Source organism: Diceros bicornis, chromosome 14, assembly GCF_020826845.1.
Source record: "Diceros bicornis minor isolate mBicDic1 chromosome 14, mDicBic1.mat.cur, whole genome shotgun sequence".
In the NCBI taxonomy this organism is placed as follows: Eukaryota; Metazoa; Chordata; class Mammalia; order Perissodactyla; family Rhinocerotidae; genus Diceros; species Diceros bicornis.
In genome coordinates, this window is record NC_080753.1 from 28,011,851 (window position 1) to 28,027,818 (window position 15,968).

The following is a 15,968-nucleotide window of genomic DNA, read 5'->3' on the forward strand; positions in this document are numbered from 1 at the left end:
GTTTTGTCTCTCATTTTTATGATTTTAAAAACTATCTGCAGAGTCTTTTTCAGTCCTTTGTGTTAGTGTGGGAAGGGGCTGTAAAGCAACAGGGCTGGGGGCAGCCCGGCCTGGAGATGAGCGGTGCCGGGGCTCAGTGTGGGTTAGCCTCGGGGGAGATGCTGGATGATTTTCTGAATTAGACAAGGCCAAGATGCCTGTTCACAGAGCAGCCACTAGTGCACAGGCCTATTACCAGGGAGACAGTCCTTTTAAAGGCCTCTCCAGCTTCATAAAATGTTCTACCCAAACCCCTAACATCTCAGCACCGTTTGTGGATGACATTCAGGTTTCACTGAGAGTCATTTGGTGTAGAGGTCACATGGCTACAGCAGGATGGGGAGATATGGGCCCAGCTGAAGCACCAAGCTCCCTTCCTTCTCTGGAGAAGGTGGACCTCCCTTCCATTCACTTCTGCCCAACACCGGGGTCTGTAAACAAACGAAACTTAAAAATGGAACATGCTGGCCCCTGGAGACTCTGGGCTTCCATCTGATGGGGTTTGGACACCAGTTGAGGTCCAGCTGAGTTCCCGAATGTTTCTCTGCCCTTGCTCTAGGGGAGCTGGCTTCCGAGAGTTGGGGTCTGGTGACTTTGGTCATCCTTCCTCACAGGTATGGGCTGGGTCACCCCCAGGGAAGGCTCCTGGGATGCTTTTGCAGAACTGGTTTTCCTTAGTGGCCTAGTAACAGTTGACTCGAGGGCAGTTTACTTTATGGATCCTTGTTCCCCAAAAACACAGGACTGTGCCTGAGTGGGTGTCTTGTACGTTGGTTGAAGCCACTGAGGTCTCGTACTCACTTCACACAGCTAACGTGGCAGGGAAGGAGAGCACGTGGCAAGGTGAGCAGGCCAGGCCTCGCCGGCACCATTTCTTTAGAGAAGGAAGGCCCTTCAGTGGCGTGTCTGCCTCATGGCACCTTACCTTTCTTCAGCCCAGCCTGGTTTCCCACCATACTGACTACTGTTCTGGGGCAACTTTTCTTCCTGTTGCTCTACCCTCAAATCCTATTTTTGCGTCAGTTACTTCCTGTGGTCCCCGAGATTTAGGGGCACTGGCATCTCAGGAGCCCGAGCTGAGCTGGCTGTGAGGAGCCCCTCCCTTTGACAGCCACCTCCTCCCACAGGTTGGGAGAGGCCACAGGGGTAAAGAATGGGCCATGGGTGGGCTTAGCAAGTCACCTTGAGGAGAGCCAGTACTGCTCCCAGGTAATACCCTGGAATTTCTGAATTTCGGGGTGTCGACTACATATCCCAGGCTATCTTCCTCATCCATAAACGGCAAGAAAGTCCCTTTGATACTTTCTCAGTTTCTAGTTGAGCAAAGTACAGGTTTTACTCCTAACAACTTTCAGTTCAGTGTTCAGATGCATGTATTGTGTATGTTAAATGCTCCCTTTGTTTCCTGGGCCCTTCAGTTTTTGAGGGCTAAGGCCTCACCTCTGAGCACCTGGCATGTTCCCTGTCTGTCCTGGAAACTAGAATGATGAGGTCTTTATCTGAGAAAGGAGATTGGGTTGGATTGGGGCACGAGGGGAGCTGAGCTGCTAGCAAAGGAGGGGTGATGGGAGAGGGAATGTCCGTGTGGGGAATCAATCACCTTCCTCCCCCCTGAAAAGCCTAATTCTGATGGACAAAGCTGGAATGTCCCCTGGCAGGCCTTTTGGGGCTCCCTGTGATGAAGCTTGAGGTGGTAGTGGTGGCCTGTGCTGGGCCCTGCTGTAGCCCTTGTTACTGTGCCAGTCTCCACATGCCTGGGAGCCGTGCAGACCCCTCCCCACTCTGGTCCTCGAGGCCTCAGAGTGCCAGCTCCCCTGCCCTCTGTTTGAACGTGCCCTCCCATCCCATGGGTTTGTGCTGACACATCCCCTCCCTGCCCGTTTGTCACAGCCCCACCTGACTAGTATGGGACACCATGTCTTGCCTTCTGTTATTTCCCCCAAAATAAACTTCCAAAGGGGTCCCTGCTCCTGGTCTTGGATAGGTTCTCTCGTGTGACAGGGCTCCTGAGGGCTGGCCACACGTGCTCTTGCTTTGCAGGAGGCAGGCAGAGCCCACCCAAAACTAGGACAGATGGGTTTGGGCCTTCACAGTCCTGCTCTGCCCAGAGGCCACATCACCTGACCACCTCATAGGACCGGGGCTAGCTTGAGAAAACAGGCCTAAAGGGGAGGGAGCCTCCTCAGGAACGCAAGTTAGATCAACATCTGAAAATCAATTAATGTAATACACTCTATCCATAGAATAAGGAACAAGACCAAATATAATCATCTCAGTAGACACAGAAAAAATATGTGAGAAAATTCAACATCCCTTCATGATAACAACATTCAGAAGCCTAAGAATAGAAGAGAACTTCCTCAACATGATAAATGGCATCTATGAAAACCCATAGTGAACGTTATACTGAATGGGGAAAACCTACTAATGTTTTCCCCCTAACATCAGGAATAAAACAAGGATGTCTGCTCTTGCCACTACTCGACATTGTACTGGAGGGTCTAGCCAGGGCAATTAGGCAAGAAAATGAAATACAAGTTTATCTGGGTTAGAAAGGAAGAAATAAAACTCTCTGCAGATGATATGATCTTGTATATAGAGAATCCTAAGGAATCCACTAAAAATTCTATTGTAACTAATAAATGAATTCAGCAAGGTTGCAGGATATAAAATCGATATACAAAAATCGATTGTCTTTCTATACACTTGCAGTTGAACAAAGTGAAAATGAAATTAATAAAAATAATTTAATTTACAATAGCATCAAAAATAATAAAATAATTATGAATAAATTTAACAAAAGAATTGCAAAACTTATACTTTGAAAACTACAAGACATTGTTGAAAGATAGTAAAGATCTAAATAAACGGAATGGCATCCCATGTTCATGGATTGGAAAACTTAACATTGTTAAGATGCAGATTACACAATCCCTGTCAAAATCTCAGCTGACTTTGCAGAAGTTTGACAAGCTGATCCTAAAATTCATGTGGAAATTCAAGGGACCCAGGAGAGCTTAATCTTGAAAAAGAAGAACAGAGTCAGAGTACTCACACTTCCCAATTTCAAAGCTTACTACTAGCTACAGTAATCAAGACGGTGTGGTACTGGCATAAAGACAAGACATATAGATTAATGGAATAGAATTGAGAGTCCAGAAATAATAATTCACATTTATGGTCAATTGATTTTCAACAAGGGTAACGACAATTAAATGGAGGAAGAATGATCTTCAACAGAAGGTGCTGGGACGACTGGATATTCACATGTATGAATGAAGTTAGGCTCCCACCTCACACCACATACAAAAATTAACTAAAAATAGATCAAAGACTTAAATATAAGAAAACATAGGCATAAATCTTCATTACCTTGGATTAGGCAGTGGTTTCTTATAACACCAAAAGCACAAGCAACAAAAGAAAAAAAATAGACAAATTGGATGTCATCAAAATTACAAACTGCTGTGTTCAAAGGATACCATCAAGAAAAATTGAAAAGACGATCCACAGAATGAGAGAAAATGTTTACAAATCATATATCTGATAAAGGACTTGTAGCTAGAATATATAAAGAATTCCTACAACTCAATAATAAAAAAAAAAATGCCCCAGTTAAAAAATGGGCAGACAGGGGGCCAGCCCAATGGCGTAGTGGTTAAGTTCATGCACTCCACTTCAGCAGCCCGGGGTTTGTGGGTTCGGATCCCGGGCATGGACCCATATACAAAATAGAGGAAGATGGGCACAGATGTTAGCTCAGGGCTAATCTTTCTCAGCAAAAAGGAAGACTGGGGGGGCCGGCCCAGTGGCGCAAGCGGTTAAGTGCGCGCGCTCCGCTGCGGCGGCCTGGGGTTCGCCTGTTCGGATCCCGGGTGCGCACCAACGCACCGCTTGGCAAGCCATGCTGTGACCTTGTCTCATATAAAGTGGAGGAAGATGGGCATGGATGTTAGCCCAGGGGCCGGTCTTCCTCAGCAAAAACAGAGGAGGATTGGCAGATGTTAGCACAGGGCTGATCTTCCTCACAAAAAAAAAAAAAGAAGATCGACAACAGATGTTAGCTCACGGGCCGAGCTTCCTCACCAAAAGAAGATTGACAACAGATGTTAGCTCACGAGCCGATCTTCCTCACGCAAAAAAAAATGGGCAAACAACTTCAATAGACATTTCTCCAAAAAAGATATACAAGTGGCCAATAAACACATGGAAAGATGCTTGACATCATTAGCCATCAGGCAAATGAAAATCAAAACCACAATGAGATACTACTTTACACTCACTAGGAAGGATATAATAAAAAAGACAGATAATAACGTGTTGGCGAGGATGTGGAGAAACTGAAACCCTTGTGTGTTGCTGGTGCGAATGTAAAATGGTACAGCCACTTTGGCAAGTAGTCCGGCAGTTCCTAAAAAAGTTAAACATAGAGTTACATGTGATCTAGAGTTACCATATGATACCACTCCTAAGTATACACCCAAGAGAAATGAAAACGCATGTCCGCACAAAAACTTACACGAATGTTTATAGCAGTATTATTCATAATAGCCAAAAAGTGGAAACAACCCAGATGTCCACCAGTTGATGAATGGATAAATAAAATGTATTCCATACAAAGGAATATTACTTGGTAATAAAAAGGAATGAAGTACTGCTCCATGGTACAACATGGATGAACCTTGAAAATATGCTGGGTGAAAGAAGCCAGTCACAAAAGGCCACATATTGTATGATTCCATTTATATGAAACGTCAGAATGGATAAATCCATAGAGACAATAGATTAGAGGTTGCTTAGGGCTGTGGGTGGGGGGTGGAGGGAAAATGGGGAGTGACTGCTAATGGGTATGGGATTTCTTTTTGGGGGGATGAAAATGTTCTAAAAGTGTGATAGTTGCACAACCCTGTGAATATACTAAAAACCCTTGAGTGGTACACTTTAAATGGGTGAGTTTTGTGTTATATCTTAATAGAGATACATTATATCACATATATATATGGTCGGCGTGCAGCACTGGCCTGACTTGGATGCTGCCTGTTTAACCACGCACACTCTGGCTTTGGCCCTGAGACAGTTGCTCTGTCTCTCCCCATCAGCCCCAGCTTGGTCCAAGGCTGCCCTCAGTCACCGACTGAGGTTGTATGCCACTCCTTGATCCTGGGTCCTGAACCCCGCTAGCTCCACTGGTGACTCCTGGAGCTGGGAGTCAGCCCACCACCCTTGGCCTTCCCTTGGCCCTTTCCCTTTCCTGTCAGCTACCTGAAGATTGGGTGGGTAGGTGGGGGGGAGTTACAGAAAGGAAAGGAAGAGTGCCCCAAATAACTAAATGGAGTATTGGGGAGTGGGGGGGTAAAGGAGAAGGAACAGTGCCACAGGTTGGTGGGGGGAAGCATTGAGCCTCTTCGCCCCCTGCCCCCCACCCCGCCCAAGCACGGAGACTTGGGGAACTCGAGCACAGGCTTTTATTCAGGAGGCAGGGGCTGCTTCCCTTCCCTGGCCCCTGCCTGCCCCACTCACAGAACCCCACTCAGGCGGGACTTGTCCCCTCACACTGCCCCCCAGCTACACAGGTGAGTAGGGGAGGAAGGCACTCAGAGAGAACCCCCACCCTGCACAGGCAGACAGCCCTAGGCCAGCAGGCAGGGATCTCTCCAGAATCCCCACCCTTCCCCTCGACCCTGGACCGAGATGGGAGAGGCAGGAGGGGTCCAGGCCAGGTGTGCAGTCATCGGGCGGCAACCTGAGCTCGCAGCCAGCCCTGCCTCGTGCCCCAAGATGTCTGGGGATGAGGCACATGCCCTGCAGCCTCCAGAGGGCCCTCAGCCAAGATGTGTCTTGTTGGGGGTGCTGGGGACAGGGTGGGGGAGATGGCAGGAGGATAGCTGGTCTCTTCACCCTGGGAAGGCAGGAGGCACTCCTGGGAACAGCCCAGGACTTGGATGGCTCCAGGAAGAGGCCAGGGGACTGGAGGGGCCAAGGGACTCCTGGCATGCCGTGAGATCTTCTGTCTCTAGAAGAGCAGGCCATGGCCACAGGACAACTGGAGAACAGGCACCTGTGGCCACAGGAACACTGCTCAGAACAATCTGCAGCTAGCTGAGGAGTGGGCCTCCCCAGAGGCAGAGGCACTCCTGGGGCAGTGCCAGGGTGTGGCCCTGTAGAGGCCGCCTGAGGGCACAAGGGCACTAGCCTGGAGTCTGGGCAGGAGCTGGGGTGAAGAGGGGCTGTTGGGCCACAGAGCAGGACCTGCCCAGGGAGCTGTGGCCTCTTACTCGGAGACAGACAATCCAGAGTGGGCATGAGGCCAGGGTGCCCCCACCAGCCTTGCCTTTGAGTGGTGAGCCCTTCAGAAGATTCCGGCCAACACCAGGGGAGGCAGTAGCAGCAGTCCCAGGGGCGGGCCCCAGACAGGACCAGGGCCCGAGTTCAGCCCTGACTTGATGCCAGGCTTTTCAGGGCCCTCTGCACCTGCAGGAAGGGGGAAGCTTTGCCTCAGCCTGGAGACAGCTCTGCCTGACCTCCCACCCCCTATCAGGCATGCAAGGGAGGAAACTCCTACTCAGAGGGTGCATGCCCCGCCATGCCCATACCATCTATGCTGGGGGCGGGTGCTGACATTCTGGAGTCAGGAGGGAAGGCAGGACAGACGCTACAGGCCTTACCTGGCAAGGACGACTGCAGGGCCAAGGTACGCCCGCCCATGGCGTTAGCGGTGGCAGAGGTATTGGGGGAGTTGGGCAGGGACTTGGAGGAGGTGTGCCCCATGTGGTCCAGTGTGGCCTGCAGCTCACCTGGCTCGTCCTGGGCTGGAATAACTGAGGCTGAGAACTCACTGGAAGGAGGCAACTCGGCCTCAGCCTCGCCCTCCTCCTGGGAGTAGGGTAGCGGCTCCTGTGTCCCTGTCAGGGACACCTTGGGGTGCAGAGAACTCTCTGGGCTTCTGGAGGGCATTGTTGTCCTGCTGGCCTCCTTGTCTGCTGATTTGGGGATGGGATCACTGGTCGATTTGGGGAAGGGAGCTGGCCCCTCATCCAAGGAGAGCAGGCTGTGAGTTGCCAAAAAGAAAGGGACCTCAGTTGCCAGGGAAGATGGGGCCTCAGTTACCAGGGAAGGCAAATCCTCTTCAGGGCCTCTGATGGGTTCTGATAAGAGAGACAAGGCCTCATGTTAGTGCTGCAAGAGGGATCTCACATCCCTCACCCCACCGCAATCAAGGTGAGGCCACCAAATGTCCTAGGACGACACACAAACACAGCCCCCCCTCCAGCGAAGGTCCCTCATTGATAATAAATGTTATTTCTTGTGATTGACACTGTTACTCCTCCCTCCTGGTCCTCCTCTCGGCACTCTCACTTCTACTTTGCGGGGGACTTCTCCAGCTGGATTCCTGTTCCAATGCGCCCACTGCGTGCCAGGCCCGGCCCATCCGTGTCCCTCCGACCACGCCCACCGCCGGCCCCGCCCATCCCGGGCCCTCTCCGTCTGGCCACGTCCACCTCGCCCAGCCCTCGGGACTCTCCCCTACCTTCGGCTTGGAGGGTTGAAATCCGGTCACTTGGAATGACAAGGCGCTAAAGCGGCTGCGCAAGGAGGGCGAAGCGGGCTTGGGAACCCGGATTGGGTGGGGCCGCCGAGAGCCCCTGGAGGTCGCATCCCACCGCTCCTCCCCTGCCCACGCATGGCCCCGGAGTAGAGGGAGGCTCTACTCCGTGGCTCCGGTCACCGTGCCTTCCCTCCCCTTCCTGTTCCTCCCCACCCCATCCCTGACTCACCACAGAGGGAATTCTCACAGTGGTAGCCGGAGGGACATTGGGAGCACGGAGTCCCCTCCTGGTAGGGCCTCTGCCTCTTCACGTTCCCCCTGCAGGAGGCGAGGAGGATGTGGGGGGGAGGGGAGATCCCTGCCAACCCCTGACGCTATCTATCCCTCGTACGCACACCTAGTCCAGAAGTACCCCGGCCAACTAACTTGATGGGCCAATGAGAGCAGACTCCGATCCGTGCCCTCAGCTCCCCCAAGAGTATGGGGTGTAGGCCCTAGATTGGTCCCCTCCCACTTCTTTAGACTGTGCTCAACTCAGCCCTCCCCTTGGCTCTGCCCACCCCTTACCCCAGGGCTCCCTCAGCACTCACGGGGGCTCATAGTTGCAAACCAGCAATTGGATATTGGTCTCCTCAATGCCCTGGAGCTTCTCACAGAAGTGGGAGCCACAGCCAATCCGCTCTGTCTTGGCCCAGACCACCTGAAGGAGGGCAAACCCAACAGTTGGCCTGGGTAGGATGGCCCCTAGCTGGTGTCTCTCTACACCAGCCTTCTATGGGTGGGGAGAGGAGGAACCCTATAGCCTGTGAGATCCAAGTCCCTGAGGACACACAGCTTCGGGACAAAACTTTAAACAGGCGGCTGGGGGCGGGGAGGAGTTTGTCCTGAACAATCTTCTCTCCTGCCAACCACACACACTGTTTCACCTGGCCTCTCTCCCTCTGAAAACCTTCCCTTTTGATATACCCTCATAAATTCTTCTTGTGGGCTCTCCCTAGAGGCCCTTGCATTTTAAACAAGGAGTATATCCAAATGAATAAATCTCAAATGGGAGAGTCTTAGACATCAGCAACAAGCAAAGCTCAAGGAAGGAAACGGGAGGAGCCATTTTGAAAATGGAACTTCTCCCACATCACAGGTAAGCAGGGAGCTGCTCTGCGGGTTCTGTGTGTGGGTCTCCTAGCTGCTAGAAGGAGTTCTGTCTTAAGTATAAAATTTAAAAAGGCAGAACAACCTTTGTGCACCGCCATGGGCTGAGTCCAGAAGCCTCTCCTTGCTGTTTCTAGGCCTAGTCTGCCCAGGAGTCACTCCAACTGAGGCCAGTTTTTGCTGTGAGATCTGGTTTTAGCTGTTGATTCTGTACACACCCACACCCACACACACACACACACACACACACACACACACACACACACACACACACACACAGACACTGGCCCCGGGATTGGGGTCTTTCTGCTTAAATCAGCTGAGGGTCCCCCAGGTACCACTGCTGAGCATCTCCCAGGCAGAAATGACGCCAGAGAGTGTGTGTACTCAGCCCTAGAGAATGTTGGGGCGGAGGTGGGGCAGACCCACTCCTGCTGGGTCCTGACAGCAATCTGTTCAGGAGAATATGTATGTAGGGGGGCTGTGAGCGGGGACAGGGGACAGAGGGAAGGGGGCAGGGAGGGCTGCTGGGCCCTCACAACTTCCTGATTTGGGTGGGTGATGTTGGGATTTCCTTCCCTAAAGATTAGCACTAAAAATACCACCCAAAAGAGGCACTGGAAAATGGAATTGATGGATATGGGTGGGAAGATGGTGAGTGTACTTTTTCCTTTTTTAAAAAATTGTCATGTTATTGTTTGAACAAAAAATAGGCATTGGGAGGAGAAAAAAGAGAATTCAATAACACTAATATTAATTGCCCTACACACACACGCACACACACACACCCTATACCTGTTAATTGCAAACTCAAACTTTCAAAATGCAGTGAGAACCCTGACACAAGCAAAAAGTGGCAGCGAGGCAGGAAAAGCTCTCAGAAGGCTCCCTGAGACCTTCACTCAGTGACAATTTCCTCTTACTTTACACATACACAGTTTTTAAAAACAAAAGAAAAATTAAACAAACAAAATTGTTTATTTGCTTGTTTGGTCCCTGGCAAATTAGAAGCAGCAACTTAAGACATCATGAGAAATGACAACAAACGGACAGTGAGAGAGAAGACAGAAGTCGGGGGGCATTTACTGTGGGGGGACAGCCCTGCATAACTTAGGTCAGAGGACAGTACTGCCTAGAGTTCGGTCAGGATGGCCTCATTCACTAACTACTGTCCACGCAAAGGGCTCAGCGATGCCTGAGTCAGGTCTCTTCAGTACCAGGAGGCCGAAAGGGGCCGCCTGTGTTTTCAAAAGATTGTGGTTTCTGAAGAATCAACTGACAATGGTTTAGGCAGTTTGAGAAGCAGACTTCGTCATAGGCCTGGACTACGCATCAATTGCTGTGGAAAGACAACTTTCAAGAAGGATCTAAGGGGGCTTAGCATGTGGACTAAGGGACTCCGGGGCCGTGAAAGGAGAGGGGGCCCCGCCCGCCCGCCTCGCACCTGCGTGTAGTGGCCACACATCTGGCCCGGGTCGCAGGCAGTGGCGCTGAGGTTGTAGTGGTCGCGTTCTTGGTGCCACTGCTCCACGGCCAGCGGCACATCCATGCCCTCGTCCATGATGGCGAACAGGTTCTCGCCGCGCCGTCCGCGCTCCTTGTTGTGGCCCCAGATGCACTGCTGCGCGTAAGCCTTGGCGAAGGCGGCCAGCTCCTCGTCCCACCTCTGTGGGGCAGGTCAGGGAGGGGGGTGAGCATGCTTAGGGCTTGGTGGAGGCAGGTGTAGGGGATGGGAGAGGGAGGTGAGGGTGCCCACAGTTCTGTGAGGATCGGAGAAGAAGGTTGAGGGTGTGCTGGGGGCCAGAGATCCTCCCATCCTTAGCGGGGTGACTCTTGGCCATGATCTGGAACAAGTCTCTGCTCTTGGTGGGCTTCTGTGGGCAGGTGGGAGGATGCCACCCCAGGCCGTGAAGTTAGTCAAGCTTAAGGCCATTCACCAGCTGTGTGATTTTGGACAGATTGCCTAACTCTCTGAACTCTCATAGGGCTTTGGGAAAAATAAGTGAGATGATGTTTGTAACAATGTTATTATTAATTTGTGTGTGTGTGTGTGTGTGTGTGTGTGTGTGAGGAAGACTGGCCCCGAGCTAACATCTGTTGCCAACCTTCCTCTTTTTCCTTGAGGAAGATGGTTCCTGAGCTACTGTCTGTGCCAGTCTTCCTCTATTTTGTATGTGGGATGCCGCCACAGCATGGCTTGATGAGCAGTGTGTAGGTCCACGCCCAGGATCTAAACTCAAGAACTCTGGGCCAGGAGCACACGAACTTAACCACTATGCCACCAAGCCGGCCCCAATGTTATTATTAATTAATATTAATATCCTTCTATGTGAAAGGTGGACAGCAGCGATGCCCCTGCCGACCTCCCAGGGCTGCCTGAACCACTCTGAAGACCACAGGATGTCCAGTGAAATGTTCCAGGGCTGGGTTGTTTATTCAGCAGTTCCCCTCCCCGTCCCACCCACCATGAATCTGACTTGGGGAGCCAGTGTTCCCCTCTGAGCTCCCACTCTCCCCTGGGATAGCCCAGCCTCTATGGCTTTCCCAGCTCCAGGCTTCTCTCCCGAGTGCTATTCCCAAGTGCTCTCAACTCTTGTCAATCCTTTTCCCCAAGAAAATTGTCTCTGTGTGACGCTCATCCAGAAGCCTATTTTCAGAGCCTGTGTGCCCAAAAGAGCTGTCAGATCCCAAAGCCAGTCATCTCCAGTTGGGGACCTCAGGTGAAACAGTGGGAGGGGGAATTTTAGGTTAGGGGGCTTCTGAGTTTCAGTGTCCCTGGCTGGGAGGACAGGCCCAGTGTGGGTGGGAAGAGGGATTAACAAGGCATCTGACCAAGGGAGTGAGGAGGGAGGCCTGGATCCCATTAAACTTTGTCCTTGGCCTCTCCTGGAAAAGGATGGCCTGGCGGCAGCCCTTGCTCCACCCTCCGGAGGCCCAGCCAGTTGCGGGAGCCAGACAGCCCATCAGGCGCCAGGAGCTTGGGTGACCCCGAGGGGACGGGGCTGTGTGGCCACACCCACTTCTCCCCCCTCAAGGTTCTCAGGAGCAGCTGCCAGGGCCTGTCCACAAGTGCTTTACACATGTTCACTCATTTAATCCTAACAACCATCATACAAGAGCGTTGTTATGTTGTTATCATCCCCAATTGACAGATGAGGAGGCTGAGGCACAGAGAGATTAAGTACCTTGGCCCAGGTCATCCAGCTCATAAATGGCAAAGTCAAGATTTGATCCCAGGCCCTTTGTCTGCAGAGTCTCTGCATTCCCTCACTGCAAGGTTGAGCCTGAGCCTTGTCCCAGATTTATCCTGGTGTCCCAGGCCAGCCTTACCTCCACCCCCTCCTCCGATCACGTCCCACCAGGCAGCAGCGTATGCCCTCAATATCCGAACTGCTTCCCAGGATGTTGCCCCACCCCCGAGGCCCACCTCTGTCTGCAGAGCAGCTCCCAGCCTGTGTGTAGCCCCAGACTCAGCCAGCGAGAAGGTAGGGCATCAGGGATCTAGATGGGGAAACTGAGGCCCAACAAGGAGTTTCAGCCTCAATCTGGGAGCTTTGGCAGAGCTGGTACAGCCTCCAGGGCTACTGATATATTGTCTGCAGTTCCTGGTCGCCAAGGCCAACAGGGCTGTGAATGGCGGTGCTGTGTGCACTTGTAGAGCCCTTCCTAGATCTTTCTCACACGTCATCCCGTCTGACCCTTAGGGCCGGGATTGCCAGCCCCACATGATAGATCAGGAAACGGAGGCCTTTGAAGGTAAAGGGGCCCACCCAGAGTCTCTTTGCCAGATTGGACCCCCAGGCTTGCTGCTGTGTTCCCCAGGTGTGACCTTGTTCTTGGGCACCAGCTACAGGGCCCCTGGACACTGCCCATCAAGCTCCCAGGACACCTGAGGGTGACTGGAGGAGATGGGCTGGTCCAGCCCTCAGGGAGGGCAAGAAGGAGGTGAATTTCTGACTCTCTCTTTTAATCTTGAGCATAAACATCCTGCTCCTACCCCGCCATCAAATCACTCTCCTCTGACAGAGGTGACCACCGCCCCAGATCTGGCTTCCGTTGTCTGTAGGCATGTCCATGTGCGTTTGCTACATCTGCATGTGTCCCCCACCAGTGAACAACAGTATTTTTTACATGTTTTTAAACCTCTTGTAAATATAGCCTACTGTATATATTTTTTTTGAGATTTCATTTTCCTCCCCCACTCAATGTTCTATCTGTGAGATTCAGTCCATGTTGATGTATATGTAGCTCTAATGATGACCCCATTTTACAGATGAGAAACTGAGGTCCTTACTAGGTTAAGGGACTCCCCCAAATCGCAGGTCTTCTAGGTGGCTGGGACAGAATTTGAACTGTGTGATGCGGGTCCCTCTCTGCTGCTGGTTCCTCTTCTCACCCATCTCCTTAGTAGGTGCTGGGACCCGTCCTGCTGCCCTGTTCCCTCTTCTCATCTCCTTAGAAGGCATCTGAAAGACTGTTCACCAAGGTTAGGAACTTCCCATGTTCCCCTCCCAGGGGCACGTGTATTTTAAGAAGCACTGGGAAGTGGTTGTTGGAGTAGGAAGCCAGGGCTTCCAGGCCTGGCTCTGCCAGCTGTGTGACCTGCAAGGCCCTGAGGGGCCAGCAAGTCCCTCTGAGCCTCAGTTTCCTCATCTGTATAATGGGGCTGCTTCTGCAGACCTGTGAATTATAGAATGTCAGGGACTCTGACCAGAGAGACGAGTCTCTGAGATAGTTTCAGCTCGGGGGGTGGGAGGGATTGGTGGGGGGCCCATCCCACACCTCTTCCACCCTGGCAGGTGAGTGCCCCTGGCCACACTCACCATTTGCAGCATGTCAGCGGCCGGCGGGGACACCTGGGCACGGTAGTGGTTGTGCAGCTTCACCATCTCACGTTTCTCTTCATCACTGAGGGCTCCAGCAGGGCCTGTGGCGGCCACCAGCAGTAGCAGCAGTGGCAGCAGGGGCGCCAGGAGACTACGAGAGCCGTGCATGGTGGCCAGCCCTCTCTGCCTTTCCCATCCAGGGGTCTGGCAGCTGGATTTAAAGTCCTTCCCACACAAGCACCACCCTGGCTGGGGTGGGCGGGAGGGGCTGTGTCTGGAGGCCTGGCCCGGCTCACACAATGTCTTGGGGAGGGCTGAGTCCACTCTCAGCATTTATCTCCCCTTGGAGTCCTTGGCAAAAGCTTCCTTTCTCTCAGTAACAGGGGCTTAGGCCAAGAGCTGTGTGAGTTCCACAGTCCCTTCCGACTTGTGGACAGGTCCTCCAGGCTCCAAATCACAGTGACCTCTCCAGAGCTATGACTGGTTGCACCCAGGTCACACCCACTGGGTGCTGAGAACAAACAAGAGGAAGGAAACCAAACAGACTCTACCCCCAGAGGACTGGGCAAGATGAGGAAGCTACAGGTGGCTTGTGGCAGGATGGAGGAAGATAAGAGGCAGTTGGTACAGGTTGGGCCAACCTAAGTCTGACTCCTGGTTCTGCTCCTTTGCTAGCTGTGTTTTTGACAGTTTTCTCGGCTGAGGCAATGACAATAATAGTACACACCTCACAGGGCTAGAAGGAGGATTGTATAAGGTCGAATGCATGTGAAGCACCCAGTACAGTATCTGGCAAGTAGTAGGCCCTCAGTAACAGTAGACAACAGCCACCCACACGGCGTGGCCTTGGCCAGCTCCCCGCCCCACGGGGAGGCAGGACTTCTGCGAATGTGGGGAGGGACCGAGTGTTTCCCACTCTGGCTGTTTCCTGGAATAGGGCTTTTCACTGTGGATACAGTTTTGGCCTCCATGTGCCCTCTGGGAATGCGTGTGCTTCAGGTGCTCATTCGGAAGTGGGTGCTGGGACCCCGCCTGCTCTGAATATGTAGAAAATAGAATGTGTCTGTTTTGAAATCAAGGGGGAGCGGAAAGGCAGAGGGGTTAGTGAGCTGATGCAGCAGGAGCTCTGAGGGGAGGGTATTGGAAGGGAAGTAGGCCAAGTGGCCAAGCACTGGCATTGTAATGGCCACTCAGGGGCAGGGACTAAGGTCTTGGTCTCCATGAGGCAGGAGGCTGGAACCAGTACTCGTTTTTTTTTTTGTTTGTTTTTTTGTGAAGAAGATCAGCCCTGAGCTAACATCTGATGCCACTCCTCCTCTTTTTGCTGAGGAAGACTGGCCCTGAGCTAACATCTGTGCCCATCTTCCTCCACTTTGTATGGGACGCTGCCACAGCATGGCTTGACAAGCCGTGCGTCGGTGCACACCCAGGATCTGGACCGGCGAACCCCGGGCCGCCGCAGCGGAGCACGCACACTCAACCACTTGCGCCACCGGGCCGGCCCCCTGGAACCAGTACTCTTGTGTTTAGCTGGGATCCTTGAAGCCTGCATTCTCAGGGAATGGAGGCCTAGAAAACGCCCACTCACTGGCTTTGGAAGATGGCAAGAAAACTATCCCTGCCTCAGGCCCTGGGTAAAAAAACAAAAGCAAAAACAACTTGGATTCCACACACACACACACACAAACACACACAAATGTGAGAACTAATTAAAAAATTCAGCGAAGTTGCAAGATACAGAATTAACACACATAAACAAGTTGTATTTCCATACACTAACAACAAACAATCCAAAAAGAAAATTAAGAAAACAATTCCATTTACAATAGCAGTAAAAAGAATAAAATACTTAGGAGGTAACTTAACCAAGGAGGCAAAAGACTTGTACATTGAAAACTACAAAACATTGCTGAAAGAAATTAAAGGAGACACAAATAAACGGAAAGACATCCCATGTTCATAGATTAGAGGTCTTAATACTACTTAAAGCAGTCTACAGATTCAGTGTATCCTTCTCAAAATCCCAATGATGATTTTTTGCAGAAATAAAAAAATCCATCCACAAAAGTCATATGGAATCTCAAGGGACCCCAAATAGCCAAAACAATCTTGAAAAAGAAAAACAAAGTTGGAGGTCTCACACTTCCTGATTTCAAAACTTACTACAAAGCTACAGTAATCAAAACAGTGTGGTATTGGCATAAAGACAGACATATAGACCAATGGAATAGAATAAAGAGCCCAGAAATAAACCCTTGTGTATATGATCAAATGATTTTTGACAAGGATGCCAAGACTATTTAATGAGACAGTCTTTTTAACAAATGGTGTTGGGAAAACTGGATATCCACATGCAAAAGAATGAAGTTGGACCCTTACTTTACACCAAATGAACTCAAAATGGATCA

General features: G+C 51.4%; 1 protein-coding gene across 2 annotated transcripts; it reads right to left on the reverse strand.

The window, feature by feature from the left end:
- Positions 1 to 2,767: 2,767 nt before the first annotated feature.
- PI16 (peptidase inhibitor 16) lies at positions 2,768 to 14,068 on the reverse strand. 2 transcript variants are annotated; one of them, XM_058554470.1, is made up of 7 exons: positions 13,558 to 14,068; positions 10,179 to 10,400; positions 8,176 to 8,285; positions 7,815 to 7,903; positions 6,705 to 7,184; positions 6,371 to 6,510; positions 2,768 to 4,450 (listed from the first exon to the last, which is right to left on the reverse strand). In XM_058554470.1, exons 1-6 carry the CDS (start codon positions 13,891 to 13,893, stop codon positions 6,389 to 6,391), a joined length of 1,359 nt encoding a protein of 452 aa, XP_058410453.1. In that variant the 5' UTR covers positions 13,894 to 14,068; the 3' UTR covers positions 2,768 to 4,450; positions 6,371 to 6,388. The 2 variants fall into 2 exon arrangements, with proteins under 2 accessions (XP_058410453.1, XP_058410452.1); XM_058554469.1 differs by having other exon boundaries at positions 2,768 to 6,510.
- Positions 14,069 to 15,968: the final 1,900 nt, after the last annotated feature.